Raw genomic sequence first — 27,467 nt, 5'->3', positions numbered from 1 at the left:
ACTGAACTTGGCTAAGACAGTAGTCTCTAATACATTCTAGCTCCTGGGCTCTTCTGCTTAGCTGTGCTCTGAGCCAGTATATTCTAGCACAGGGGTGGGCAAACTTTTTGACTTGTGGGCCACAAAGGGTTCTAAAATTTGGCCGGACCAGGAGCAGATGGACGGAGTGTTTTGGTAATACACCTCATAAGAGAAAATAAAATATCATGGGATATGTAGAAAACATGTGCTTTAATTTCAATTGAAAATGAACAAATGCATTACAACAAAATATCTGTCTTTGAAGTCCCATGGTATTTAGCTATTTATTGAAATGACTTTTAAAACACTGAAAATTAAATGAATAAAATACTGCTTTTTTAATAGTAACAGTTATTATTTTAAAGCATTGAAAATTCTGTTATCCTTCAAGATATTATCGTCATCACTCTTCTCCTGACTGTCTTTATTTCAAAAACGGTAGGAGATGCAGGTCTACTTGTCCTGCTCCTTCTTATTCAATTGTCCCCTGTGCCAAAACTCAACAACGACCAGCACAAGGACAGAACAGTGACAGCGCGCCAGTATGCGGAGTGCGTTATTTGATCTGGAGCGCATTTTTTATTTTGAGAACGAACGTGCACCTGCGCACTACTCATGTCCATCACTTAACAGAAATGACATGTAACATGTAAGGTTTATTGAAAAAAATATTTTCAAATGCATTTTTTACATAACACAGCGAAGAAACTTATTTTTAATTTCAGTGGGAACAGTGTTGTTGGTCTCCCCTTTTAGCCAGCACATCAAAGTCTGGATTTAGTTTTGTTGTGGCGATTCTCAGGATGGATCTGAGGTGTTGGTCAGTTAACTTGGATCTGTGGCTGGCTTTGTTGATGTTCATGACGCTGACCGCCTGTTCACACAAATAGGTCGAGCCGAACAATGCCAGCATCTTCTGTGCCGTCCTCCGGAGGTTTGGAAACACCTCTTCCCACCAAGTGAAGCATAAAAGTAATTCAGTTTAAGAGAGTTGAACTTCTCTTTTAAGATGGGGTCAGACTGAAGGTCGATCAGTTCCAACTGTAGCTCCTCTGGTGCTGTTTCAGGATCTTGTGACGGGACAGGCCACCAACTGAAGTGACTTGTCAATTTTTTTCAAAATCAGAGAAGCAACGGCAGAATTCTCTGTGCAGTGACTTGCTGTATTTTTTCACATTTGCGCCGGCCTCTTCCAGCGTGGCTAGTGTGGGAAAATGAGTGAATAACTTATTCAAGATTTGCCTGGAGAAAAAAGCCAGCTTGGATTTAAAGGCTTTCACGTTTGTGTACATGTCATGCACAAACTGATCCTTTCCCTGTAGCTTCACGTTCAGTTCATTCATGTGTGAAAATATATCCACAGCAAACGCAAAGTCACAAAGCCAGCTCTTGTTGCTCAGCTCAGGAAATTCGCCGGCCTTCCTCAGTAACTCCAAAAATGCACCGATCTCCTCTTTGAGCTCCCATACTCGTTGAAACACTTTGCCCAAACTTAACCAGCGGACACGGGAGTGATAAAGTAGGTCCTGGTGATCCGCATCAGTTTCCTCCAGGAACATAATGAACTGACGGTGCTGAAGTCCCCTTGCACGTATAAAGTTGACAAGTTTTACGACAGGATTCACAACATGATTCAGCTGTAATACCAATTTACATAGAGATTCCTGGTGGATGATGCAGTGAAGGAAAATAACATCCTGGTCAGGATTTTCATCTTTCACTTTATTCTGTATTCTCCTCAGCAGGCCGACATTTTTCCCCGTCAAATTAGGAGATCCATCTGTGGTGACGTTGATAAGTTTACTCCAAGGGAGCTTCATATTTTCGATGACAGCAGACACCCGGTCATACAAGTCCTCTCCCCGTGTTTTTCCTTTCAGAGACTCCATTGTCAAAAACTCCTCCGTTATTTCAAAAGTATTGTTAATTCCTCGGATAAAAATGAGGAGCTGAGCAGTGTCTTTTACATCATTGCTTTCATCCAGTGCTAATGAATATAACGTGAACGACTCTGCCTTTTTATTTAAGTCACTGGTTATATCTTCATCTATCAGTTCCACATGGCGAGTCACTGTCCGGCGTGATAAACTGATTTTTTCAAATTTGTCTTTGCTCTCCGGACACAATACACCTGCTGTCTCCACCATACATTATCTTAAAAACTGGCCTTCAGACAGAGGCTTGCTGGCCTTTGCTAATTTGAATGACAGCATAAAACTCGCCTTGGTACTTGACTCATGAATGGCAGTTTGACGGTGAAAAAAATTTTATTGAGCCTGTAAATTAGCTGCCAACCTCTGAGCATTAGCTTCCTGTTCTTTCGTTGACTGGTCGCTAGCACAGTTGGCATGTTTTGTGGCAAAGTGACGGCTGATATTATATTCTTTAAAAACCGCCACAGTCCCTTGGCATATCAGGCATACAGCAGTTGATCGGTGTTCGGTAAAAAGATATTTAGTTGTCCACTCCTTATTAAACACCCGACATTCTCTATTCACTTTTCTTTTCTTAGCTCCATTCATCTTTACAGAAGGGGTGAGAGGTCAAAGAGTAAAGCGCAAATGTGGAGTAATACGCTGTACCTGAACAAAGGTCAATGTATATAGAGTGCGTCATCTATTGGGAAAACGCCAGATTTGCGGGGAAAAAACATTAACGAGGTTTATTAATATAATTTCATCAAGTTCTGCGAGCCGGATTAAAAAGCTTAACGGGCCGTAGTTTGCCCATGCCTGTTCTAGCACAACTCTCACAAAATGCTGGAGGAACTCAGCACGTCAGGCAGCACCTATGGAAGTGAATAGATAGTTGACATTTCAGGCCAAGACCCTTCATCAGGACTGAACTTCCAGCATCAGCAGTATCTCGTGTTTATATTCTAGTGCAACTGCAATGACATTTGTTCGACCAAGTGAAACAATTTCCAGTATTATTCTGTCCACAAAAAGCATGGCAAAGCTAATGTCACCAATAGCTTATTTAAATGAGGTGTTTCAACTTATTCTTAGCCATAGCAAAGTAGAAAATATTGTCAACGCTGTTGATCAAGCAACATTGAACTTGCTCATAAGTGTTTGGTTTGCTTTAAACCTCCTTACTAATTTAACGAAATATGGACAAATGAGTTGAATTCGGGGGGTATGGTAAGTAGACTATCACTTGTAACAGACTATAGGATCGACAAGCCCTTATTTAAGGTATTTGTTTTCAGTAAGAGGGATTGACTTGGAGAATAAAATGTCACACTTGTTTCAGATCTTCAAGTTCTTGCAGTCTTGAAGATTGAATTTCAAGATTGAAAATCCTACAGAACAACAGAAGTTACCTCCCCTTAAATAATTAACTCCTTTAGATAAGCTGATTTTTTCAATTGTGTGGCATTGAGTATCAATTATCAAAGTAGTATCTGAGTTAGTAATGATAGTAAAACTACCATTATGTACATATCCACCATTTATTGGTAACAATAACAATGTAGTAGTTCAATAAATCTCTCCCTTGTTTCTTTTGGATTAGATGGCTAGAACGCAGAAAAACAAAGCAACAGCTCATCACTTGGGGCTGCTGAAAGCCCGTTTGGCCAAACTACGTCGAGAGCTCATTGCTCCCAAAGGAGGAGGTGGAGGAGGACCTGGTGAAGGTATTGAATTCGTGTTAGAATTTCTGAGAAATTGAATTAATGCATTATTATTTGTTCAAATTTAGGATATTCAGATGTTGATTTTTAACAAGATACTAAGTTTAATGCTCTGAGAGCCATCATGTATTGTTTGGAGTATCTCACGGTAGCTTGTTTTTTGTAGCAGAACAATGCATTTTCATGAGTCATAAAATGAGTGGGGTAGCATAACTAGTGAGAATGGTGCTGGGAAGGACTTTGAAAGAGTAGGTATGGTTGATAAGGGAAAGAATTTGCAGTAGAGTTTAATGATTGAAAGAAGAGGAATAGGACCATGAAAGTATTCCAAAGGAAAGTTCAAAGTAAATTTATTTTCAAAGTACGTATATGTCGCTATATACTACCCTGAGCAAGGCTGGGGATCTTAAAAGAGTGAGTGAAGGGTGATGGTAAAGGAGGTTGATCAGAAAATAAACTGCTGGAAGAACTTAGTAGTTTAAGCAGTATTTGTAGAGGCAAAGAAAGGGTTGATATTTTTGCTGAGACCCTGCATTGGAACTTGACCTAAAGCATCAACCATCCCTTTGTCTCCACAGACACTGCAAAACCCATTGAATTCTTCTGTCAGATTTTTCTTTGCTCCGGATTACAGCATCTGCAGGAATCTTGCATCTCCGTAATGGAGGCTGACTCTTTCAGTCTCTTTGGGGAAATTAGTAGTTTGGATCAAGCTGCAGTCCCCAACCTCCTGTCTTCTTGATTTCTCTATCTGTAGTCCTTGAAATCTGCCTGACTGAATGCTCTAGTCCTTCACCCCCTGGCAAGGTGTAAAGAAGCTTCTGTGGAACTAGGCATATTGCTGAGGTTTTGCAGAACACCCTTTGAAAGGGAATAAAATCTGATGACCCATGCTGCCTGTCAAAACCTGTGGAGGCTTTGTAACAGTTTTTAAATGTCTCATTAAAATTGCTTTAAATAGTTTGATTGAATTGCTCTAAAAATTTACGTTTATTAACACTGAAGTAATTAAACACATAAATCTTTGAACATTCAAAGAAAATATCTTGGGAAGTAGGGAAGAACCTAATGTAAATCCCCATTCAACTTAATGAAATTGCTGCTCTTAAGACAGGGTGTAAGAGCAGATAGCTCAACGATGTGGCATCGGAAGGAGATGGAGTGCTGAAGAAGGCATTTGGCATGCTGGCTTTCAGTCAGGGTGTTGAATTAAAGAATTGGTGAGGCCATATCTGAAGTATTGTGTACAGTTTTAGTTCTCTGTCAGTGGAACTAAAGAGGAATAGATAGAGTGGACAGCCAGCGCCTCTTCCCCAGGGCATCACTGCTCAATAAAAGAGGACATGGCTTTAAGGTAAGGGGTGGAAAGTTCATGGGGGATATTAGGGGAAGGTTTTTTTTTACTCAGAGAGTGGTTGGTGCGTGGAATGCACTGCCTGAGTCAGTGGTGAAGGCAGATACACTAGTGAAATTTAAGAGACTACTAGACAGGTATATGGAGGAATTTAAGGAGGAGAGTTATAGGCATCTGTCAGTCTCGTGAGACCATGGATTTGTGCCTTGGAAGGTTTCAGGGCACAGGCCTGGGCAGGGTTGTATAGGAGACCAGCAGTTGCCCAAGCTGCAAGCCTTCCCCTCTCCAAGCCACCGATGTTGTCCAAGGGAGGGGCGCTAGGACCCAAGCAGCTTGGCATCGGTGTCGTTGCAGAGCAATGTGTTAAGTGCCTTGCTCAAGGACACAGCTGGGGCTCGAACCAGTGACCTTCGGTTCACTAGACCAATGCCTTATCCCCTAGGCCACGTGCCAACACAGGGTTATATTGGGGGGGGGGGGGGGCAAGGTTTAAGAGTCAGCACAACACTGTGGGCCGAATAGCCTGTACTGTGCTGTATTGTTCTTTGTTCTTTGTTCTTTGAAAGACATTGTTAAGCAGGAACAAGTGAATGATTATTTGCGAGGATGCAGCCAGGACTCAAGGACCTGATTTATAGGAAGAGGTAGGGCAGGTAGGACTTTATTCCTTGGAGTGAGACTGGAAGATTACCTTGCAGAAATGGATAAAATAGTGAGGGGCATAGATAGGGTGAAAGCATATTTTTCCCAGGGAAAAGAAATCAAAAACTTGAGGGCGTAGGTTTAAAGTGAGAGGGGAAAGATTTAAAGGGACTTGAGGGACATCTTTATTCATGCTGAAGCATTTATGGAATGAGCCACCTTCATATGTTTGGACAGGTATGTGGATGGGAAATTTGGTCGTAACAAAGGCAAATGGGATTGGCTTATGTTGGCGAGTTTGGTCGTAGGGCAAATAACTATAACAAGTGTTGAGATACAAAGGTCCTGAACATGACCTGGGAGTAGCTGTTATGCTGGTATTTCATTGAACCACTGACTGTAGAGAGCTGGAAATGATTTGGTAAGTGACAATTTCTAAAACCATGAGGTGATTATGAAATTAATGCAGGTAATAGAAAAAATGATGATGTCATTGGAATGAATAGCAGAAAGGTGCTCCACAAGGCTTTGTAGTTTACAAGATGTTGGGTTTCTATACATAATGGTTTTAACTACTCATTTCTCAGGATCTGAGCATCACTGGTAAGGCCAGTATTTACTTATTGCCTAATTGTTATTAAGGAATTAGAGGTTCATCACTGCTGTCCTTTTGGTGAAGATACTCTTAATACAGTTAGGAATTCTGGGATTTAAAGCCAGTGTTGATGAAGGAATGGCGATACATTTCCAAGTCAGGAAATTTTAAGATGGATTGGATGCCAATAAGTTGGTTGCTTTGTCCTGTATGGTGTCAAGTTTCTTGAGGATTGATAATGCTGCATTCATCTAGGTAAGTGAAGCATATTTCATCATGCTCCTAACCTGTGTCTTGTAGATGGAGAATGACTGTTGTCAGTAGGTAAGTAACTTGATGCAGGATAGCTAGTTTCTGAATCTCACTTATAGCCACAATACATGCAAAGCTGGTTAATTTTTTTGTGTTTTTTTTTACCCCTGAGGTATTAATGGTAGGGAACTTGTCAGTGGTAATTCCATTGAATGTTAAGGATAGTTAAATCTGACTTGTTGGAGATGGCTATTGCCTGGTGGCACGAATTAAAAGATCTTATTGTATAATTTTTGATGAATTGTTATGCTAATATGTTTTTATTGATCTCTCTCTTTCTCTTTCTGTTGTTGATGCTAGGGTTTGATGTGGCAAAGACTGGGGATGCCCGGATTGGGTTTGTGGGTTTCCCTTCTGTTGGGAAATCTACATTGCTAAGTAATCTGGCTGGAGTGTATTCGGAAGTGGCAGCCTATGAGTTCACTACTTTGACCACTGTACCAGGGGTGATTCGCTATAAAGGAGCTAAGATACAGGTATTATGTGATTTGTAATTGTAGGCAGAGTTAAGTTATGCAATATTTGGTTATATTTCTGAGCTCACTAACATTGTGAGCTTAGAATTGTAAATGTTGGTCCATTTTCCTCTCTGGTGTGTTTAAGGAGCTTTAGTTTACTGCAGTTAACAGAAATTATTTAGCCATGATAACACATTACCTTCAGTAATATAACCTTTTAACTGTGTGATGGAAACAGTAACATGAGGGAAAGCACCATAAACAAATGAGGTACGAACGCAAGCTAGCCAGGAATATAAAGGAGGATAGCAAAAGCTTTTAGGTATGTGAAGAGAAAGAGGATAGTTAAGAACAATGTTGGGCCCTTGAAGAATGAATTGGGTGAAATTGTTATGGGAAACAGAAAAATGGCAGAAGAATTTAATAAGTACTTTAGATCTGTCTTCACTAAGGAAGACACAAGCAAACTCCCAGATGTATGGATGGGCCAAGGACATAGGGTAACAGTGGAAATGAAACAGATTGACATTAGGAAGGAAACGGTGATGAGTAGACTGATGGGTCTGAAGGCTGACAAATCCCCAGGTCCAGATGGTCTGCATCCTAGGGTACTAAAGGAGGTGGCCCTGGAAATTGCGGATGCATTGGTGATCATTTTCCAATGTTCCTTAGATTCCGGATCAGTTCCTGAGGATTGGAGAATGGCTAATGTTATTCCACTTTTTAAGAAAGGAGGGAGGGAGAAAACAGAGAACTATCGTCCTGTCAGCCTAACATCAGTAGTGGGGAAGATGCTAGAGTCCATTATTAAAGATGAAATAGTGGCATATCTAGATAGCAGTGATAGGATTGGGCCGAGCCAGCATGGATTTACCAAGGGCAAATCATGCTTGACTAATCTATTGGAGTTTTTCGAGGATGTAACCAGGAAGTTAGACAAGGGAGATCCAGTGGATGTAGTGTACCTCGATTTTCAGAAGGCTTTTGATAAGGTTCCACATAGGAGATTGATGGGTAAAATCAAAGCTCATGGCATTGGGGGGAAGACATTGACATGGATAGAAAACTGGTTGGCAGATAGAAAGCAAAGGGTAGCGGTGAATGGGTGTTTCTCGGAACGGCAGGTGGTGACTAGTGGGGTGCCACAGGGCTCGGTATTGGGACCACAGCTCTTTACGATTTATGTCAACGATTTAGATGAAGGCATTGAGAATAACATCAGCAAGTTTGCTGATGATACTAAGCTGGGTGGCAGTGTGACATGTGATGAGGATGTTAGAATTCAGGGTGACCTGGATAGGCTGGTTGAGTGGGCAGATACTTGGCAGATGACGTTTAATGTGAATAAGTGTGAGGTTATCTACTTTGGGAGTAAGAACAGGAAGGCAGATTATTATCTGAATGGTGTAAAGTTAGGTAAGGGAGAAACACAAAGAGATCTAGGAGTCCTTGTTCATCAGTCACTGAAGGTGAATGAGCAAGTGCAGCAGGCAGTGAAGAAGGCTAATGGAATGTTGGCCTTTATTACAAAGGGAATTGAGTACAAGAGCAAGGAAATCCTCTTGCATTTGTACAGGGCCCTGGTGAGACCACACCTGGAGTATTGTGTACAGTTTTGGTCTCCAGGGTTAAGGAAGGACATCCTGGCTGTAGGGGAAGTGCAGCGTAGATTCACGAGGTTAATTCCTGGGATGTCTGGACTGTCTTATGCAGAGAGGTTAGAGAGACTGGGCTTGTACACGCTGGAATTAAGGAGATTGAGAGGGGATCTGATTGCAACATATAAGATTATTAAGGGATTGGACAAGATAGAGGCAGGAAATATGTTCCAGATGCTGGGAGAGTCCAGTACCAGAGGGCATGGTTTGAGAATAAGGGGTAGGTCATTTAGGACAGAGTTAAGGAAAAACTTCTTCTCCCAGAGAGTTGTGGGGGTCTGGAATGCACTGCCTGGGAAGGCAGTGGAGGCCAATTCTCTTGATGCTTTCAAGAAGGAGCTAGATAGGTATCTTATGGATAGGGGAATCAAGGGATATGGGGACAAGGCAGGAACCGGGTATTGATAGTAGATGATCAGCCATGATCTCAAAATGGCGGTGCAGGCTCTAAGGGCCGAATGGTCTACTTCTGCACCTATTGTCTATAAACATGCTGTATAAACTGTATTTTGTAAAACCATTTGAAAGTTGTGTGGAACATAAGCATCTGCTTGAAAATCAGAGATGGTAGAAGATGATGTTGGGACAGAATTTGAAAATGACTGATTTTATGCAATACCATAAGACAGTGGTCCTCAACCACTGGGCCATGGACTGGTATCGGGCCGCAAAGCATGTGCTGGGTCGCGAGGAAACAATATGATTTGGCGATATGAAATGATATGAGTCAGCTGCACCTTTCTTCATTCCCTGTCATGCCCAATGTTGAACTTGAATGCAGGCGAGGTCATCAGTCGGTCATTAACCTACTACTACTCGATGAGTAAAAACCAAACATTGCTTGAGAGTTTCTTTGGAAGAGGTGGTAGGCCTAATGATGATAATAATAACACAGAGACAGCTGTCAAGACTGCAAAAAAAAAAAGAAAGCTTCCTTCAACAGAAAATATGATGAGTTGTACATAAAATATGGCTTTAATGCGACTGGTGACTCGAATGCTCCAAGCCCCCTGTGTGTGATATGTGGAGACAAGCTGTCTAATGAGGCAATGAAGCCCTCAAAACTGCTTTGGCACCTTGAGTCCAAGCACCCTGCACTTAAAGACAAACCTGTTGAGTTTTTTGAGCGGAAAAAATTGTGAGCAAGCGGGACAGAAGCAAGTCCTGAGAACCACCACCTCCATAAATGGGGCTGTTCTGAGAGCATTGCACTTAGTGGCTAAGACTAAGAAGCCTTTCACTGGTGAAGAATTGATTCTGCCTGCTGCCGTGTCGTGAACTGTTGGGAGAAGTTGCAGCTAACAAGATGGCACAGGTTTCTCTTTCAGCTATCACACTTTCAAGGAGAATCAATGACATAGCGAAGGACATTGAAGCACAGCTCTTGGAATGGCTTAATGAGTCACCATGGTATGCTATCCAGGTCGATGAGTCTACCGATGTCAACAACAGGGCAATACTGCTGGTTTATGTGCGATTATATATTTCAAGACGATGTGCACGAGGATATGTTGTGTGCATTGCTGCTGCCAACTAACAAAACTGGGGCAGAACTATTCAAGTCTTTGAATGATTACATGTCAGGCAATCTGGACTGGTCATTCTGTGTTGGAATATGCACAGCTAAGTTGGACCAAGGGTGACCTGGAGGCTGAGAGTCGCGTTTGGTTTGTCACTGCAGCAACGCGTGTGTGGCCGTTGGAGCGATGGACAGCTACTCCTCGGACTTTTCTTCTGGCATTCCTGGTGGAGCCAAGGTAGATGCGGGGACGATCATGGAGCAAGTAAAACTGCAAATCGCTGTCGCTAACGCTCAGGAATTACTACAGAGTATGACTGATAAATGTTTTAAAAAGTGCATTGGCGAACCAGGAAGTTCACTGGATAACTCTGAACAGAAATGTATAGTTATGTGTATGGATCGATATATGGATGCCTGGAACACAGTATCGTGAACTTACAACTCCAGATTGCAGCGAGAACGTGCATGAATGTAATTACACAGTGGAGAGTCAAAGAGGTGGCTTATACTTAAGGTTAGGAGAACTTGAGAATAATGAAGTGATGTACAAAATGAAATACCTGGAATATTCTCTGAGAAAACCTGTAAACTTGCCTAGTCTTTATCCAAACCTAAATATTGTGAACTTAATTATGAACAAAAGAAAATAAATGAAATTGAACTTTACAAAAAAGGAATATGCACAGCTATGACTGGATGGCTACTTCACTACCCAAGTCAAAGAGGTTGCTCCTGAATGCCAATCTACACACTGTGTCATACACAAGAAGATCACAAGACAAAGGAGCAGAAGTAGGCTATTCAGCCCATTGAATCTGCTCCACCACTCCACCATGAGCTAAACTATTCTCCCATCTAGTTCCAATTTCTGGCTTTTTCCCTGTATCCCTTGATACCCTGACTAATTAGATGCCTATCAATCTCCTCCTTAAACACCCTCAATGATTGGGCCTCCACAGCTGTATGTGGCAATGAATTCCATAAATCCACGATCCTCTGGCTAAAAAAAAATTCTCCTCATCTGTTTTAAATGGGTACCCTCTAATTCTAAGACTCTGGCCTCTTGTCCTGGAGTCACCCATCAAGGGAAATGGCCTTTCCACATCTACTCTGTCCAACCCTTTCAACATTCAAAATGTTTCTATGAGATCCCCTCTTATTCTTCTATACTCTAATGAATACAGTCCAAGAGCCGACAAACGCTCCTCACATGTTAGCCCCTGCATTCCAGGAATCATCCTCTTCAATCTTCTCTGAACTCTCTCCAACATCAGTACATCCTTTCTAAGATAGGGGGTCCAAAACTGCACACAGTGTTCCAAATGGGGTCTCACCAGTGCCCCATAGGGCCTCATCAACACCTCTTTACTCTTACACACTATTCCTCTTGAAATGAATGCCAACATAGCATTCGCTTTCCTTACTGCCGATGGAACCTGTTGGTTAACCTTTAGGGTATCTTGCATGAGGACCCCCAAGTCCCTTTGCAGTTCCGATTTTTGAATTTTCTCCCCATCTAAATAATAATCTGCCTGATATATTTCTTCTTCCAAAATGTACAACCATACATTTCTCAACATTGTATCTCATCTGCCATTTCTTTGCCCACTCTCCTAAACTGACCAAGTCTCTCTGCAACCTTTCCGTTTCTTCAACACTTCCTGCTCCTCCACCTATCTTGGTGTCATCTGCAAACTTAGTCACAAAACCATTTAATCCATAATCTAAATCATCGATATACAGTGTAAAATGAAGCGGCCCCAACACCGACCCCTGTGGAACACCACTAGTAACCAGCAACCAACCAGAATAGGATCCCTTTATTCCCACCCTTTGCTTTCTGCCTATCAGCCAATGCTCCACCCGTTCCAATATGCTGGCTAGCTGAAAAATGTCACCTGATCTTAACAGTGTATTGAGTGATGTTGTTGAAGTTATCAATCACATTAAAGCAAAAGCCCTTAACTCATGTCTGTTTGAGCTGCTTTGCAAGGAAATGGATGAAGAGCACAAAGGCCTTCTCTTACACACTGAAGTCAGGTGGCTATCAAGGGGGCCAGGGTTTTTCAGTTGCTAGAGATTTCTTTCTGCAAAAAAGTTACCACTGTCAGTACACTGCGGTGACGAGGAGTGGTTAGCAAAACTTGCTTATCCGTGTGACATCTTCAACTTGCTCAATGAACTCAATTTGTTACTTCAGGGGAGAATGACAACTGTCTTCAAGTTGGCAGATAAAGTGTCTGCTTTCAAAGCCAAACTGGAACTGTGGGGACGGAGAGTGGACAGGGGCATATTTGACATGTTCCCAACATTAGCTGGGATTTTGGGAGAGACTGAGGCTGCACCGTTCTCCTCACAGCTGGTGTGCGATCACCTATCTACGCATTCGACAGAATTCGAGCATTACTTCCCACCCGCAAATGACCCAAGACGTGCAAAGGAATGGGTCCGTGACTCATTTGTGAATGTCCCCGGTGAATCATCCATGTCAGCGCGGGAAGAAGATCAGCTCCTCGAGCTTGCAAATGATAGTGGGCTGAAAAGTATGTTTGATATAACATCTCTGCTGGCATTCTGGATCAAAGTCAAGGCTGAGTATCCTGAGATAGCCACTAAAGCACTGAAAATGTTGCTTCCATTTCCAACATCATATCTCTATGAAGCAGGGTTTTCTGCAATGAATGCAATGAAAACTAAATTGTGGAATAGACTGGACATACGGAACCCCCTTCTAGTATCACTGTCTTCCATCACCCCCTGGGACTGTCTTGTTGCAGGCCCGGGGCTCCCACTGATTCAGCGATATTGGTGTATTGCAATGATTTTATATGTTCATACAAGGAAAATATGCAATGTGTTTAATATCCAAATGTTATGATACTATTGACTTATAAGTGACTTACAATTGACTTATCACTATATTCATGCGAGTAAAATATGCACTGTGTTTAATATTAAATTCATTAGATAAACCCTTTTAGAAATGAAATTGAGTGTATTAGCCACTTATAAATGATTTATAGTTGACATAACTTGTATTCTGGTCGTGATTAACACCGCCCCCCCCCCCCCCCACTCATTGGCCGGTCCGCAAGAATATTGTCAAATTTAAACCAGTCCGTGGTGCAAAAAGGGTTGGTGACCCCGGCCCTAAGATGTAGGAGCAGAATTAGGCCATTTGGTGCATCGATCTGGTCCACTATTTCATCATGGCTGGTCCAGTTTTCCTCTTCAGCCCCAATCTCCTGCCTTCATTCCCTGAGCAATGAAGAATCTCCATATCCCTTCATTCCCTGAGCAATCAAGAATTTATCAACTTCTGCCTTAAATATACATAAAGATCTGTGGCAATGAATTCCACAGATTCACTACTCTCTGGCTAAAGAAATTCCTCCTCCTCATCTTTCTAAAAGGATGCCTCTCTATTCTGAGGCTGTGTCCTCTGATCTTAGACTCTCCTACCATAGGAAACATCCTCTACATGTCCACTCTATCAAGGCCTTTCATCATTCTATAGGTTTCAATCAGGTCACCCCCTCATTCTTCAAAATTCTAGTGCATACAGCCCAGAGCCATCGAACGCTCTTCATCTGACAAGCTGTTAATCCTGGAATCATTTTTGTGAGCCTTCTTTGAAATCTCTACAGTTTCAGCACATCCTTTCTGAGATAAAGGCCCAAAACTGCTCACAGTACTCCCAAGTGAGGGCTCCACCAGTGCTTTATAAAGTCTCAATATTAAATTTTTGCTTTTATATTCTGGTTCTCTTGAAATGAATGCTAACATTGCAGTTGCCTTCCTCACCACAGACTTAACCTACAAATTAACCTTTAGGAAATCCTGCACAAGAACTCCCAAATCCTTTTGCGCTTCAGATTTTTGTATTTCTCTCCCTTGGGAAAGCAGTCAACCTATTCAAGTCAAGTCAAATCACTTTTATTGTCATTTCGACCATAACTGCTGGTACAGTACATAGTAAAAATGAGACAACATTTTTCAGGACCATAGTGTTACATGACACAGTAAAAAAACTAGACTGAACTACGTAAAAAAAAGAGGAAGCTACACTAGACTACAGACCTACACAGGACTACGTAAAGTGCACAAAAACAGTGCAGGCATTACAATAAATAATAAACAGGACAATAGGGCAAGGTGTCAGTCCAGGCTCTAGTTATTGAGGAGTCTGATGGCTTGGGGGAAGAAACTGTTACATAGTCTGGTTGTGAGAGCCCGAATGCTTCGGAGCCTTTTCCCAGATGGCAGGAGGGAGAAGAGATTGTATGAGGGGTGTATGGGGTCCTTCATAATGCTGTTTCCTTTTGCGGATGCAGCGTATAGTGTGAATGTCCGTGATGGCGGGAAGAGAGACCCCGATGATCTTCTCAGCTGACCTCACTATCCGCTGCAGGATCTTGCGATCCGAGATGGTGCAATTTCTGAACTAGGCAGTGATATAGCTGCTCAGGATGCTAGCAATACAGCCCCTGTAGAATGTGATGAGGGTGGGGGGGGGGGGGTGGGAGATGGACTTTCCTCAGCATTCGCAGAAAGTAGAGATGCTGCTGGGCTTTCTTTGATATGGAGCTGGTGTTGAGGGACCAGGTGAGATTTTTCGCCAGGTGAACACCAAGAAATTTGGTGCTCTTAACGATCTCCACCGAAGAGCTGTCGATGTTCAGCAGGGAGTGGTCGTTCCGTGCCCACCTGAAGTCAACAATCATCTCTTTTGTTCACATTAAGAGACAGGTTGTTGGCTCTGCACTAATCTGTTAGCTGCTGCACCTCCTCTCTGTAAGCTGACTCGTCATTCTTGCTGATGAGACCCACCACGGTCGTGTCATCAGCGAACTTGATGATGTGGTTCGAGCTGTGTGTTGCAGCACAGTCATGGGTCAGCAGAGTGAACAGCAGTGGACTAAGCATGTAGCCCTGGGGGGCCCCCGTGCTGAGTGCGATGGTGTTGGAGATACTGGTTCCGTTCCAGACTGACTGAGGTCTCCCAGTCAGGAAGTCTGGGATCCAGTGAAGAGGGAGGAGTTCAGGCCCAGTAGGCTCAGCTTTCCAATCAGTTTCTGAGGGATGATTGTGTTGAACGCTGAAGTTTATGACCATACACTTCCCGACATTGTATTCCATCTGCCACTTCTTTGTCCATTCTCCTGTAGCCTATTTCCTCAAAGCTACCTGCCCCTCCATCTATCTTTATATTGTTTGAAAACTTTACAACAAAGCTATCAATTCCATCATCCAAATCATTCACATATAATGTAAAAAGATTTGATCCCACACAGGCCCCTGTGGAGCACTGCGATTTACCGGCAGCCAACAGGAAAAAGCTTCATTTATTTCCAGTCTTTGCCTCCTGCCAATCAGATACTGCTTTATCCATGCTAGAATCTTTCCTGTAATACCACGGGCTTGCAGCTTGTTTAGCACTTTGGACACTTACCATTTTAAATGTGCTTGTCTTTCTGCTCAGCTGCTTGACCTTCCGGGTATCATCGAAGGAGCCAAAGATGGCAAAGGCCGTGGGCGACAAGTTATTGCTGGTAAGCTTTAGAAGTTTTGACATATGATTAAAGATCAAGTCTGTCTTAAGAGTGAAAAAAATGGTCTGAATATTTCTTTATTATTCTAGCATACCTGGTGCACAATGTAACCAGTAATATTTTTTCCTTTCAGTGGCTCGAACCTGCAACCTAATCTTGATCGTACTTGATGTGCTGAAGCCTTTGGTACACAAGAAAATAATTGAGAATGAGGTGGAAGGATTTGGAATCCGTCTTAACAAGCAGCCTCCCAACATCGGGTTCAGGAAGAAGGACAAGGGAGGCATTAATCTGACATCCACGGTGGGTGATAATAAAATTGATTTTGAAGTTTGAAACAGGATCAAGATTCCACAAAGTTGTGAACCATTTTGATCTGCATGGAGTGTGTGGGATGGAAAGGACCTCAGTGGAAATTGATTGTAACAGTGGTTTGGTGTTGGTTATGGTTGTGATCGGTTACAGTGTTGTATTGTCCATGGCCTTTAAATTTCATAGTGTAATACTAGCAAGTGAAGGCTTGGAAAGTTCATTTAGAATCATTGAGTTATTCAGCGCAGAAACAAGCCTCTTGGCCCAACTGCTCATATAAATTGAGGTGCTTTGCTGAGCTGGTACCGTTTTCTTGCATTTGGCCCATATCATTTCAAGTCATTTCCATACATGAACCTGTCCAAAAGTCTTTTAATTGCTGTTATTATATCTGCCTTGATCACTGACTCTGGCATCTTGTTTGATAAACCCACTAACCCTGGTATTGAAAAACCTGCCCTCTGCATTTCCCCACCATCCACTCCATGCTCAAAGGTGTTTGTACCCAAATACTCCTCCCCACCCCATTACAAAAACAATAAGGTTTCTTCAGCCTAATTGAAGGCCACTGCAATATTATTGTTGGCAGTCCACAAGATAAAGAGGTAGGTGTTACACATTTTTCCTCCTCCTGGAGTATTTCAATTACTGCTGTACAACTCTTGTTGGTGCCTTTCTTGTCATCATTTATCTGCTCTGCTGTGTTGGGAGCTAATAATTGACTTTTCTCTCTCAAGAATTAAACAAAAAATGTAGCAGATCAGCTAGGAAATCTATAGATGTTATATAATTATACACAAGGTTTAACCTCTGACTGTAGTACTCCTATTTGGAATCCCTAATTCTAAATCATAAGCATCTGAATCAAGTACCTCAGTGTTTATGGTGAACTTAGCACATAACACAGCACTTAAGCTTGCAGGGTCAAGCAGTTCTATTTTTATGCCAAATCTTTATGTTCCTTATGTCAAAGATTAAGTGCCCTGATTGTCACTGAGTCACAATAAAAGGCTAAAATGGCAATGTTATTAAGAACTTTTCCAGCAAAATATTGAGTTAGCACAAACATCTAACTGCAGATGAGCTGAAGAATTAACTGCTCTGAAGATCTTCTGACATCCATCTTTTATTACTTGTCAAAAATGCAAATACAATATCTTGGGATGTGTTTAGTTACATGTATACATGTTTTCCTTTGTGTAGTGTGTGCAGTCTGAGCTGGACATGGAAACTGTGAAAAGTATCCTAGCTGAATATAAAATCCACAATGCCGATGTCACATTACGCAGTGACTCAACAGCAGACGACCTGATTGATGTGGTGGAGGGTAATCGGTAAGTGTTATGTTTTGACATCTGCATCAGATGTTCTTGAACTGAAAGACAGATGATTATTTAAATAGAGAGAGAATTCAAATGAGGGATCTTGGTGCTTTTGCCTATGATGTATTGACCTTGAGCTGGAATTCCCAATTTTTTTAATGCCATGAATCAATGCCATTAAGCAAGGGATCCATGGTCCCCAGGTTGGCAACCTCTGACTTAGAGATTAAAAATAAGGATCTACATCTGGAGTACAGTGTGTGTGGACTTGCAGATGCTGGAAATCTGAAATAAAGGCAGAAATTGTTGGAAACGTTGTACAGATCAGGATTGGATATATGGAAAGAGAAACAGAGTTAACACCCTTATCAGAAATGTGTACATTTTTGGCCCTCATTTGAAAAAGATATGCTAGGGATGGAAGCTGCCCAGAAGAGATTCACTAGGCCAACTCCTGGAATGAGAGAGTTAGATTAAATACTCTTTGGAGTTTAGAAGCATGAGAGATGATCTTGTTTAAACATAAGAGATCTTGAGGGAACAAGACTGGATAGATGTTGAGATGTTCTTCACTATGGGGAGCAAATAGAATGAGGGACAATTTAAAAGGAAAGAGGGCAATCATATTAAGTAAAAATATAAGAAATAGGAGCAGGAGTCAGCCATCTGTTGAGCCTGCTCCGCCATTCAATAAGATTGTGGCTGATCTGGCCATGGACTCATCTCCACCTGTTTGTTTTTTCCTCATAACCCTTAATTCCAATAAAGTTGAACTGGAGAGGGTGGTGAAGCTGTGGAATTCTCTATCCAGTGGGTTGTGGAGGTGAGATCTCTAGAGATATTTAAATAGCAGGTGGATGCATTTTTTAAAACACCTCTGAAGTGATGGCAGTGGAGAACTTGCATAGGAGTTGAGGCCTGGGGCAGATCAGTGATCAGTGATAATGGAATAAGGGGCTTTGAGGGGCTGGGCCTGCTCTTGTTTGTTTTTTATGTACAATTGCTAACCCAATAAAGCACTGATTTCATGGTGCTTTGTAATGCAGAATGCATTGTGACCTACTTCACATACCATAGCTGACAGACCTTTGTCAGTGACTCAGTTGCCTAGGCTGTTAGAAGCTGTCAAGCATTCAGGAGAAAGAATAAGGGGAGGTATTGATCTGAAATCTGTGTTGGGTGATAAGAATTAATTTAAAAAAGTTGAAATTGGATTAAAATTGCACAAAGGTGAACTAACTTGATCATCATGGAAAGTGTGAGGTGTAAAGTGGTATAAAAGATCTCACTGGAAACTGATTGAAACAGGTCCAGACCCCTTCATTGTATCCTAACAAATCTACCCTCAGCTGTCTCTAAAGGAAAACAGTGACACCTTCTCCAGTCTGTGTTCAACTGTAATGCCTCACCCAGGATTCATTTTCATAACTCCTTTCCGGACCCTCACTAATGCCTTCACTTTGCTGATTGTGGACTTCAGGGAGGGTAAGGCGAAGGAACATATACTAATTCTCATTGAGGGATCAGAAGTGGAGAAAGTGAGCAGTTTCAAGTTCCTGGGTGTCAAAATCTCTGAGGACCTAACCAGGTCCCAGTATATTGATGCAGTTATAAAGAAGGCAAGACAGAGTCTATACTTCATTAGGAGTTTGAAGAGATTTGGTATGTCGACAAGTACACTCAAAAACTTCTATAGATGTACCATGGAGAGCATTCTGACAGGTTGCATCACTGTCTGGTATCAGGGTGCTACTGCTCAGGACCAAAAGAAGGTTGTAAATTTAGTTGGCTTTATCTTGAGTGCTATCCTACAAAGTACCCAGGACATCTTCAGTGTTTCAGAAAGTGGGCATCCATTATTAAGGACCTCCAGCATCCAGGGCATGCCCTTTTCTCACTGTTACCATCAGGTAGGAGGTACACACACTCAGCAATTCAGGAACAGCTTCTTCCCCTCTGCTATCCAATTCCTAAATGGACATTAAAAATCTGTTTTTTTTAATCTAGTCGGTAGACACATACTGCAATTTATTTATTTACTTTTCTTCTATATTATGTATTGCATTGAACTGCTGCTGCTAAGTTAACAAATTTCACAACACATGCCAATGAAAATAAACCAGATTCCGATTCGGTTCGTTAATATTGTGTCCACAGTTTGGGATAGTACAGTGACCTTTACTTGGGGCAATTTACATTGGTCTGTTAATCTATCAGCCAACCAGCATGCCTTTGATTCACATCAAAATCAAAGCAGCAAGAGGGCTGTAAGATGGTCAAAGTCTTTTTCCTAGAAAACTAAAATTAGGTGACATAAATTTAAGGTGAGAGGTATGAGGAGAAACCTATGTGGTCAACAGAACATGCAAACTCCACACAGACAGCAAAGTCGTTGCTAAGCCACCATCATTAATCATGGCTTTCAGTACAGGAGTTGGGTTGTCATGTTGCAATTGTTGCTTGGAACATTGTACAAAACTCCTGTCACCCAGCTAAAAGGAAGGATGTCATTAATCTGGAAAGGCTGCAGAAAAAAGTCATAAGGATGTTACCTTACCTTGAGTTATAAGGAGGGAGTGGAGAGACTGGGGCTAGAGCATGTGGAAGGCTGAGGGATGACCTTGCATATAATCATGAAGGGTATAAGTAAGGTGAATCACAGTCTTAATTCCAGAGTAGGGGTATCTAAAACTAGAGGACATAGATTTAAGGTGGGAGGGGGAGAAATTTAAAAATGACCTGAGGACCAACATTTTCACACAGAGGATGACGGGTAAATGGAATGTACTGTTAGAGGAAGCTGCAGACAGGTGCAATTCCAATGTTTAAAGGACATTTGAACAGGTATGTGGATCAGAATGTTTTAAAGGGATAAAGGCCAATTGCCAAGTAACTCAAAAATTGAAAAGAACGAGTTGGGTCTGTTCTCGAAAGTCTTGACTTTTATTCATCCTTGCCAGAAATGTGAGATTACGTGCATTAGGAGTCTTATTTGTAAATCATAAGAATTATATGACACTGAAATCGGTCCTTCTGTCACCATATCCATGTTGACGATCAGACACTTATCTATAATAATATGATGTATTGGCCCTTGGTGTTAATAGTTTTGGTGCTTATTTAGGTATTTTATATATTTGAGCATCTTCTCTGCAGTGTCTCTTTTCTATAATATGCCAAGCAGACCTATGTATATTTTGCTAAATTGTGTTCATTTCAGATTTAGTAAAGCTTCCAAAATAAAATGTTCATGCCGTAGACTCATAAGCATAGAAAGACCAGTTCACCATGACAATTGTAGGTATCCATCTACATTAATTCTATTTCCAAGCACTTTGCTTAACAAGTTAAGAGTACTTGAAAATGTTGTGAGATTCCTATCTCATGTCGTATGTCCCTGATTTCATCAAGTTGAAAAGCTTATTCATCAGAGCTCCTCTAAACCTCTTCTCCCTTGCCCTAATCTGAATTCTCACACCTGTTATGTGAAAAGTTTCTCACAATCCTCTTAGAGTATCTCACAATTTTTGGAAACCAGTCAGATTCCCCTTAACCTCATGCTCCAAGGAAACCAAACCCATTTAATCCAATATTTCCTCATAAGTCAAATGCTGCATCCTTGCCAGCAACCTGGTGAATTCTCCTCTAAACCCTGTTCAGTGCAATTACATCCTACCTTAGTGTGGTGACCAGGATTATACACACTGAAACAGTCACCAAAGCAATGTTTTAATATTGTACTTAGTCTCTTTGCCCTTATATTATGTACCCTAGTTAATGTCTTATCTTGTGTGCTGCCACCTTATCTTATCCATCCCTCCCTTTGAGTGCAGTAGGAAATTGGAGCACCCAGAGAAAACCCACACATTCCACAGCGAGTATGTATAGACTCCATGCAAATGACGTTGGAATAAATGCTGAACTGCAGTGCCCCAAGCTATAATAGTATAACACCATAAGATATAGGGAAGTAGTCCATTTGGCCCATCAAGTTGCTCCACCATTCAATCATGGGCAGAGCTAATTCTTCCAGTCATCTCCATTCCCGTCTTCACCCTTTGATGCCCTGCCTTAAATGCACCCAATGACTTGGCCTCCACAGCTGCTTGTGGCAACAAATTCCACAGGTTTACCACCCTCTGACTAAAGTAATTTCTCCACATCTCTGTTCTAAATGGACATCCTTCAAACCTGAAGTTGTGCCCTCTTGTCCTAGACTCCCCTACCATGGGAAATCTAACCTGTTCTGGCCTTTTAACATTCAGAATGTTTCTTTGAGATTCCCCCCTCATTCTCTTGAACTCCAGGGAATACAGCCCAAGAGCTGCCAGGCGTTCCTCATACAGTAACCCTTTAATTCCTGGAACCATTTTTGTGACTCTTTTCTAAACCCTCTCCAATGTCAGAATATCCTTTCTAAAATAAGGAGCCCAAAACTGCACACAATACTCCAAGTGTGGTCTCATGAGTGCCTTACAGAGCTTCAACATCACATCCCTGCTCTTATATTTTATACCTCTCGAAATGAATGCCAACATTGCATTCACCTCTTTCAACTTAACCTGGAGGTTAACCTTTAGGAACGTAGAAACATAGAAAACCTACAGCACAATACAAGCCCTTCAGCCCACAAAGCTGACCCAGACATGTCCTTAGCTGAGAAATTACCTCGGGTTACTCAGCCCTCTTTTTCTGAGCTCCAGAAACCTGTCCAGGAGTCTCTTAAAATACCCCATCGCATCCATCTCCACCTCCGTCGCTGGCAGCCCATTCCAATCACTCAGCACTCTCTGTAAAAAAAAAACCCAACTTAACCTGATATCTCCTCTATACCTACTTCCAAGCACCTTAAAACTGTGCCCTCTCATGCTAGCCATTTCAGCCTTGGGAAAAAGCCTCTGACTATCCACACGATCAATGCCTCTCGTCATATACCTCTATCAGGTCACCTCTCATCCTCCATCGCTCCAAGGAAGATAGGCGGAGTTCACTCAACCTATTCTCATAAGGCATGTTCCCCAATCCAGGCAACATCCTTATAAATCTCCTCTGCACCCTTTCTATGGTTTCCACATTCTTCCTGTAGTGAGGCAACCAGAACTGAGCACAGTGCTCCAAGTGGGGTCTGACCAGGGTCCTATATAGCTGCAACATTACCTCTGGGCTCCTAAACGCAATCCTATGATTGATGAAGGCCAATGAACCATTTGCTTTCTTAACCACAGAGTCAACCTGCACAGTAGCCTCAAGTGTCCTATGGACTCGGACTCCAAGATCCCTCTGATCCTCCACACTGCCAAGAGTCTTACCGTTCCTACTATATTTTGCCATTATATTTAACCTTCCAAAATGAACCACCTCACACTTATTTGGGGTAAACTCTATCTGTCACTTCTCAGCCCAGTTTTGCATCCTATCAGTGTCCCACTGTAACCTCTGACAGCCCTCCACACTATCCAACACACCTCCAACCTTTGTGTCATCAGCAAATTTACTAACCTATCCCTCCACTTCTTCATCCAGGTCATTTATAAAAATCACAAAGAGTAGGGGTCCCAGAACAGATCCCTGAGGCACACCATTGGTGACCAACCTCCATGCAGAATATGACCCGTCTGCAACGACTCTTTGCCTTCTGTGGGCAAGCCAGTTCTGGATCCACAAAGCATTCCCCTTGGATCCCATGCCTCCTTTCTCAATAAAGTTGCATGGGATACCTTGTCAAATGCCTTGCTGAAATCCATATACACTACATCTACTGCCCTATCATCATCAGTGTGTTTAGTCACATGCTCAAAAATTTCAACCAGGCTCATAAGTAATGACCTGCCTTGAACAAAGCCATGCTACCCATTCGTAATTATATTATGCCTCTCCAGATGTTCATAAATCCTGCCTTCAGGATCTTTTCCATCAGCTTACCAACCGCTGAAGTAAGATTCACTGGTCTATAATTTCCTGGGCTATCTCTCTTCCCTTTCTTGAATAAGGGAACAACATCCGCATCCCTCCAATCCTTTGGAACCTCTCCTGTCCCCATTGATGATGCAAAGATCATCGCCACAGGCTCAGCAATCTCCTCCCTTGCCTCAGACAGTAGCCTGCAGTATATCTTGTCTTGTCCGGTCCTGGTAACTTATCCAACTTGACGTTTTTCAAAAGCTCTTTCTTAATATCTGCATGCTGAAGCTTTTGGGTCTGCTGTAAGTCATTTCTACAATCGCCAAGATCCTTTTCCGTAGTGAATACTGAAGCAAAGTACTCATTAAATATTTCTGCTATCTCCTCCGGTTCCATTCACATTTTTCTATTGTCACACTTGATTGGTCCTATTCTCTCGCGCCTTATTCTCTTGCTCTTAACATACTTGTAGAATGCCTTGGGGTTTTCCTTAATCCTGTCCATCCTTCTTTAGGGTATCCTGCACAAGGACTCCCAAGTCCTTTTGCATTTCTGTATTTTGAATTCTCCCCCCATCTGTCCATTTATTTCTTATACCAAAGTGAATGACCATACACTTTCCAACTCTAACTGCTATGTGCCTTTGTGGATTTTAGTCTTGTATTCACTGAAGCATTACCATTCATTGTATATGTCCTATCCATATTAATTTTCCCTAAAGTCCATTGCTTCACTTATCAGGATTAAGTTCCATCTGTTTTAGTTTGTCTATTTTATGATTTGATCAATATCCTCCTGTAACATAAGATTATCTTCTTCAGTGGAGGAACACTATCAATTCAGAATCAGCTTGAATTGATATTTTAATTAGTGGTCCACTGTTAGTGACAGGTGTACTTGCAATCTGAGAGCATTTTGTTCTTATACCTCACATGGACTCCATCTACATATAAATAATCTGTATTCTGCTTCTTACTACCAACATGTACAACCTCTATTGGTTAGTTTATTAATATTCTTCATTAATGTGCTGGTATAATTGAGTGAATTTACAAGTCATTAATTTGATATTATCTGCAATTTAGACATGATGTTCTGGTGTTTAGATTGTTAATATGAGCTGTGGAGCACAACGACCAGTGCAAATATGGATGAGGGAATCTGAAGCTACCAGGATCTGCTGGGGAAACACAGTGGGCTGAACAGCAGATGGACTGGTGGTTGGGGGAGGGGTAAGAATAGTTGATGGTTCAGACTGAAATGATGCACCAGGATTGAGCTTTGTTTAGAATGAAGCAGGGCTTTAAGACCTTCCTGGTTGGGGATGAAGGTGCATAAAGACTGAGATCTATATTACAGAAAGAAGTAAATGATGCAGAACTTTGAAGTGTTGACAGTTTCTTTCTGCCCACATATGCTACTTGATGTCCTGAGTTCCTCTGGCAGATTGTTGTGCCATAGCAAATATCAACCTTTTACTTTCACTCTGAATTTTGTTCCTAATCCATTCTGCTCTGTCTTCTGGTTTTGCAATCTCTGAATCATTATCTAAGTGATTGAAAATCTAGAGATAATATACATTTAATGCATTATTACCATTGACTAGTCCTATTTCTTAAATATTCAATATGTTTAGTTATGTAAAATGTTACAATTTGAAATCTATTGAATTCCTTTGGATTACTTAATGCACTATGTACTAAAGTTATTATCTGAACATCTAGGATATTAAGAGCCAGTACCCAATTTTAAAATGAATACCTAGACAATTTCAACTAAAGTAACTGCATGTGGCTATAGTGTTGAAACTTTATCTGTAGACTCAATGTCCTATTTTCTCCACTGCAGGGTGTACATCCCATGCATATATGTTCTGAACAAAATAGACCAGATCTCTTTAGAGGAGCTGGATATAATTTATAAAATACCACACTGTGTACCAATTTCTGCGCATCACCGTTGGAACTTCGATGATCTCTTGGAAAAAATATGGGATTACTTGCAACTTGTTCGTATGTAGGTACCATTTGAATGAGAATAATAATCCAATGCTGTTTTTTGTTGGGATTCTTAAATATTAAATGGACTGAAATTTTATTATTGCAGTTACACCAAACCCAAGGGACAGTTACCTGATTACACTTCCCCAGTTGTGTTACCACATCGAAGAACTACAGTTGAGGATTTCTGCATGAAAATTCATAAAAACCTAATTAAGGAATTCAAATAGTAAGTAATACTTCCTTAATTATCATAGCCAAGGTGGTTGATAAAGAATGTGACACAAGTTGAGGACTGCATGATGAAATTAGTGCTATTTGTCTTTTGTTACAGTGCTCTGGTGTGGGGTTCGTCTGTGAAATATAATCCACAGAAGGTTGGCAAGGACCATGTGCTGGAAGATGAGGATGTAATTCAGATAGTAAAGAAGTAAACTGGAGCATGATTTCTACTCTTCAAGGTTCATTTCTTAAAACAACTCCTTGGTGGTAATAGTGTTTTGTCATATGGTGCATGAAACTCTTCAGGTTGTGATTGGGTCTGGTACTTCCCTTTATTCAATCTGCAGCCAGTGGTTTCATCCAAAATAGTTGCATATGTAGAAACAAAAGGTTCTTGACTTTCAACAAGTGTATAATTCAGCCAATAAAAGATTATTGGTACAACGGGATTGCATCTAATGATTTGACATTATTAAAATAAGTACCTATCATGTTTATTATAGCGTCTTTTGGTGCGTGGGTTAAAGACATACAATTCAATTGAAAATACTTGTTGCTTTCCTCTCAAGAGGTTTGTTGATGAGTTAAGTGGCTACTTGGTCACTGATTTTTCTTTGTAGGATAAGGGGCATCAAAGATAAATATCTAGACTTTTCTGTGCAATTAATGGTATAGTTTGACCATCATATCCAAATCTGTATATTGATTTAAGTGAAGTTACAGCTGTGTCTGGTATATGGAAAAGAAACTTTTTTAAAAAAAAAGGGCCCTGTAGAATAGTAACTATGCTTGTTAATCTGCCATTTCGTCATGGAGGGTGGCGTGGGGAAGGTAGCAGGCAGTGTTTAATGTTGCCAGACATTATAGTACATACATTCCCTTTAGGGTGCTCAAATGTTCTGGAGTTTACTTTCCACAAATATTCTTGTTCTTATCAGCTTAAACCTTGCAGCATAGGCTACTGATAATCCTTGTAAAACAAGCATTCCCTGTGGGGGGGGGGGGGGGGGAGAGAATCTCTTAAGAAATACAATCAGATTTACTAACTAGCAGTAATTAGGTAGTATATTTGGGTTCAGAATTGTTTTAGAACTATCTAAAGACCTGTAACTCCAGGAAGTACAAAAAAGCATGCATAGGATGCCAAATGTAGAAGAGAGCAGATTAACCCTTGACATTGTAAGAAGGCAGTTTCATTAAGCTGCATAAACGGAGGAAGCCAGCTAAGAAAGGTGGTGGGGTGGGGGGGAATAGAGAGATTGAGTAAAGTTCTGGATGGCTGAAGTATAATGGTTAAAGGATAGGATTCAGGAAAAGGTGCAATATATTCAATCCTATCATTCACTACCTTGTACTTTGTGTATGAGGACAGCACTTAAGTGTCAAAATGGTTGAATCTCAGGAATGTTGGCATCAATAGTTTATTTAGAAACAATCCATGGGGACAATGGCCAAAGTGTTTCATCCACTCATGAGTGAATTCATCTTCCTGAGTTGCAGGCTCAGTACCAGACCCTCCCTCCCTCCCTCCCCAAATGGCCACACAAGAAATCTGGCAAAAGTTTCCAAGGAAGTTCACCGTTATTAAGGTAAAGGTTATTTTAAAAAAACAAGTTCAGTGGCACAGAATTCAAAGGCCATAATGGTATCAATAATGGTAAACCTTAATGAGGAATTAGATTACAGTTGGTGTTGCAGTTTCAGAAACATTTGAGATAAATTTGGGAGCAATGTGAAGGGGCTTAACAGGAATGTTAAAACATAGAAATACTGTGACTGAAAATTGGATGCCCGAAGCAGTGAACTTTGTTTTAACTGAAATTTTCCATTAACAACTAGTTTTTTAACAAGTTGATTGGATTCTTTAGATATAGAATTGATATCCACAATAAATAGTGGATAAATTTCTATGGTAACTTGCAAAAGTAATATCAGTATGTCTTGCAGTTATATAATAGT

The 27,467-nt window shown here is 41.2% G+C and overlaps 2 protein-coding genes across 2 annotated transcripts in view; both read left to right on the top strand.

The window, feature by feature from the left end:
• drg1 (developmentally regulated GTP binding protein 1) overlaps positions 1 to 25,957 on the top strand; it is a 28,264-nt gene extending 2,307 nt beyond the window's left edge. Inside the window, exons 2-9 of the mRNA XM_059983272.1 lie at positions 3,538 to 3,661; positions 6,862 to 7,037; positions 15,682 to 15,751; positions 15,885 to 16,054; positions 17,267 to 17,397; positions 25,135 to 25,302; positions 25,393 to 25,515; positions 25,621 to 25,957. Coding sequence (XP_059839255.1) covers positions 3,538 to 3,661; positions 6,862 to 7,037; positions 15,682 to 15,751; positions 15,885 to 16,054; positions 17,267 to 17,397; positions 25,135 to 25,302; positions 25,393 to 25,515; positions 25,621 to 25,720 — 1,062 coding nt within the window. The 3' untranslated portion in view covers positions 25,721 to 25,957. The remainder of the gene's footprint in view (positions 1 to 3,537; positions 3,662 to 6,861; positions 7,038 to 15,681; positions 15,752 to 15,884; positions 16,055 to 17,266; positions 17,398 to 25,134; positions 25,303 to 25,392; positions 25,516 to 25,620) is intronic.
• On the top strand, positions 8,821 to 10,660 carry LOC132401249 (mitochondrial import inner membrane translocase subunit Tim13-like). Its single transcript, XM_059983266.1, has one exon. It carries the CDS (start codon positions 10,384 to 10,386, stop codon positions 10,630 to 10,632), a length of 249 nt encoding a protein of 82 aa, XP_059839249.1. The 5' UTR covers positions 8,821 to 10,383; the 3' UTR covers positions 10,633 to 10,660.
• Positions 25,958 to 27,467: the final 1,510 nt, after the last annotated feature.

The sequence above is a fragment of the Hypanus sabinus genome, chromosome 10 (assembly GCF_030144855.1).
Source record: "Hypanus sabinus isolate sHypSab1 chromosome 10, sHypSab1.hap1, whole genome shotgun sequence".
Classification (NCBI taxonomy): Eukaryota; Metazoa; Chordata; class Chondrichthyes; order Myliobatiformes; family Dasyatidae; genus Hypanus; species Hypanus sabinus.
This window is presented reverse-complemented; position numbering and strand designations above follow the sequence as displayed.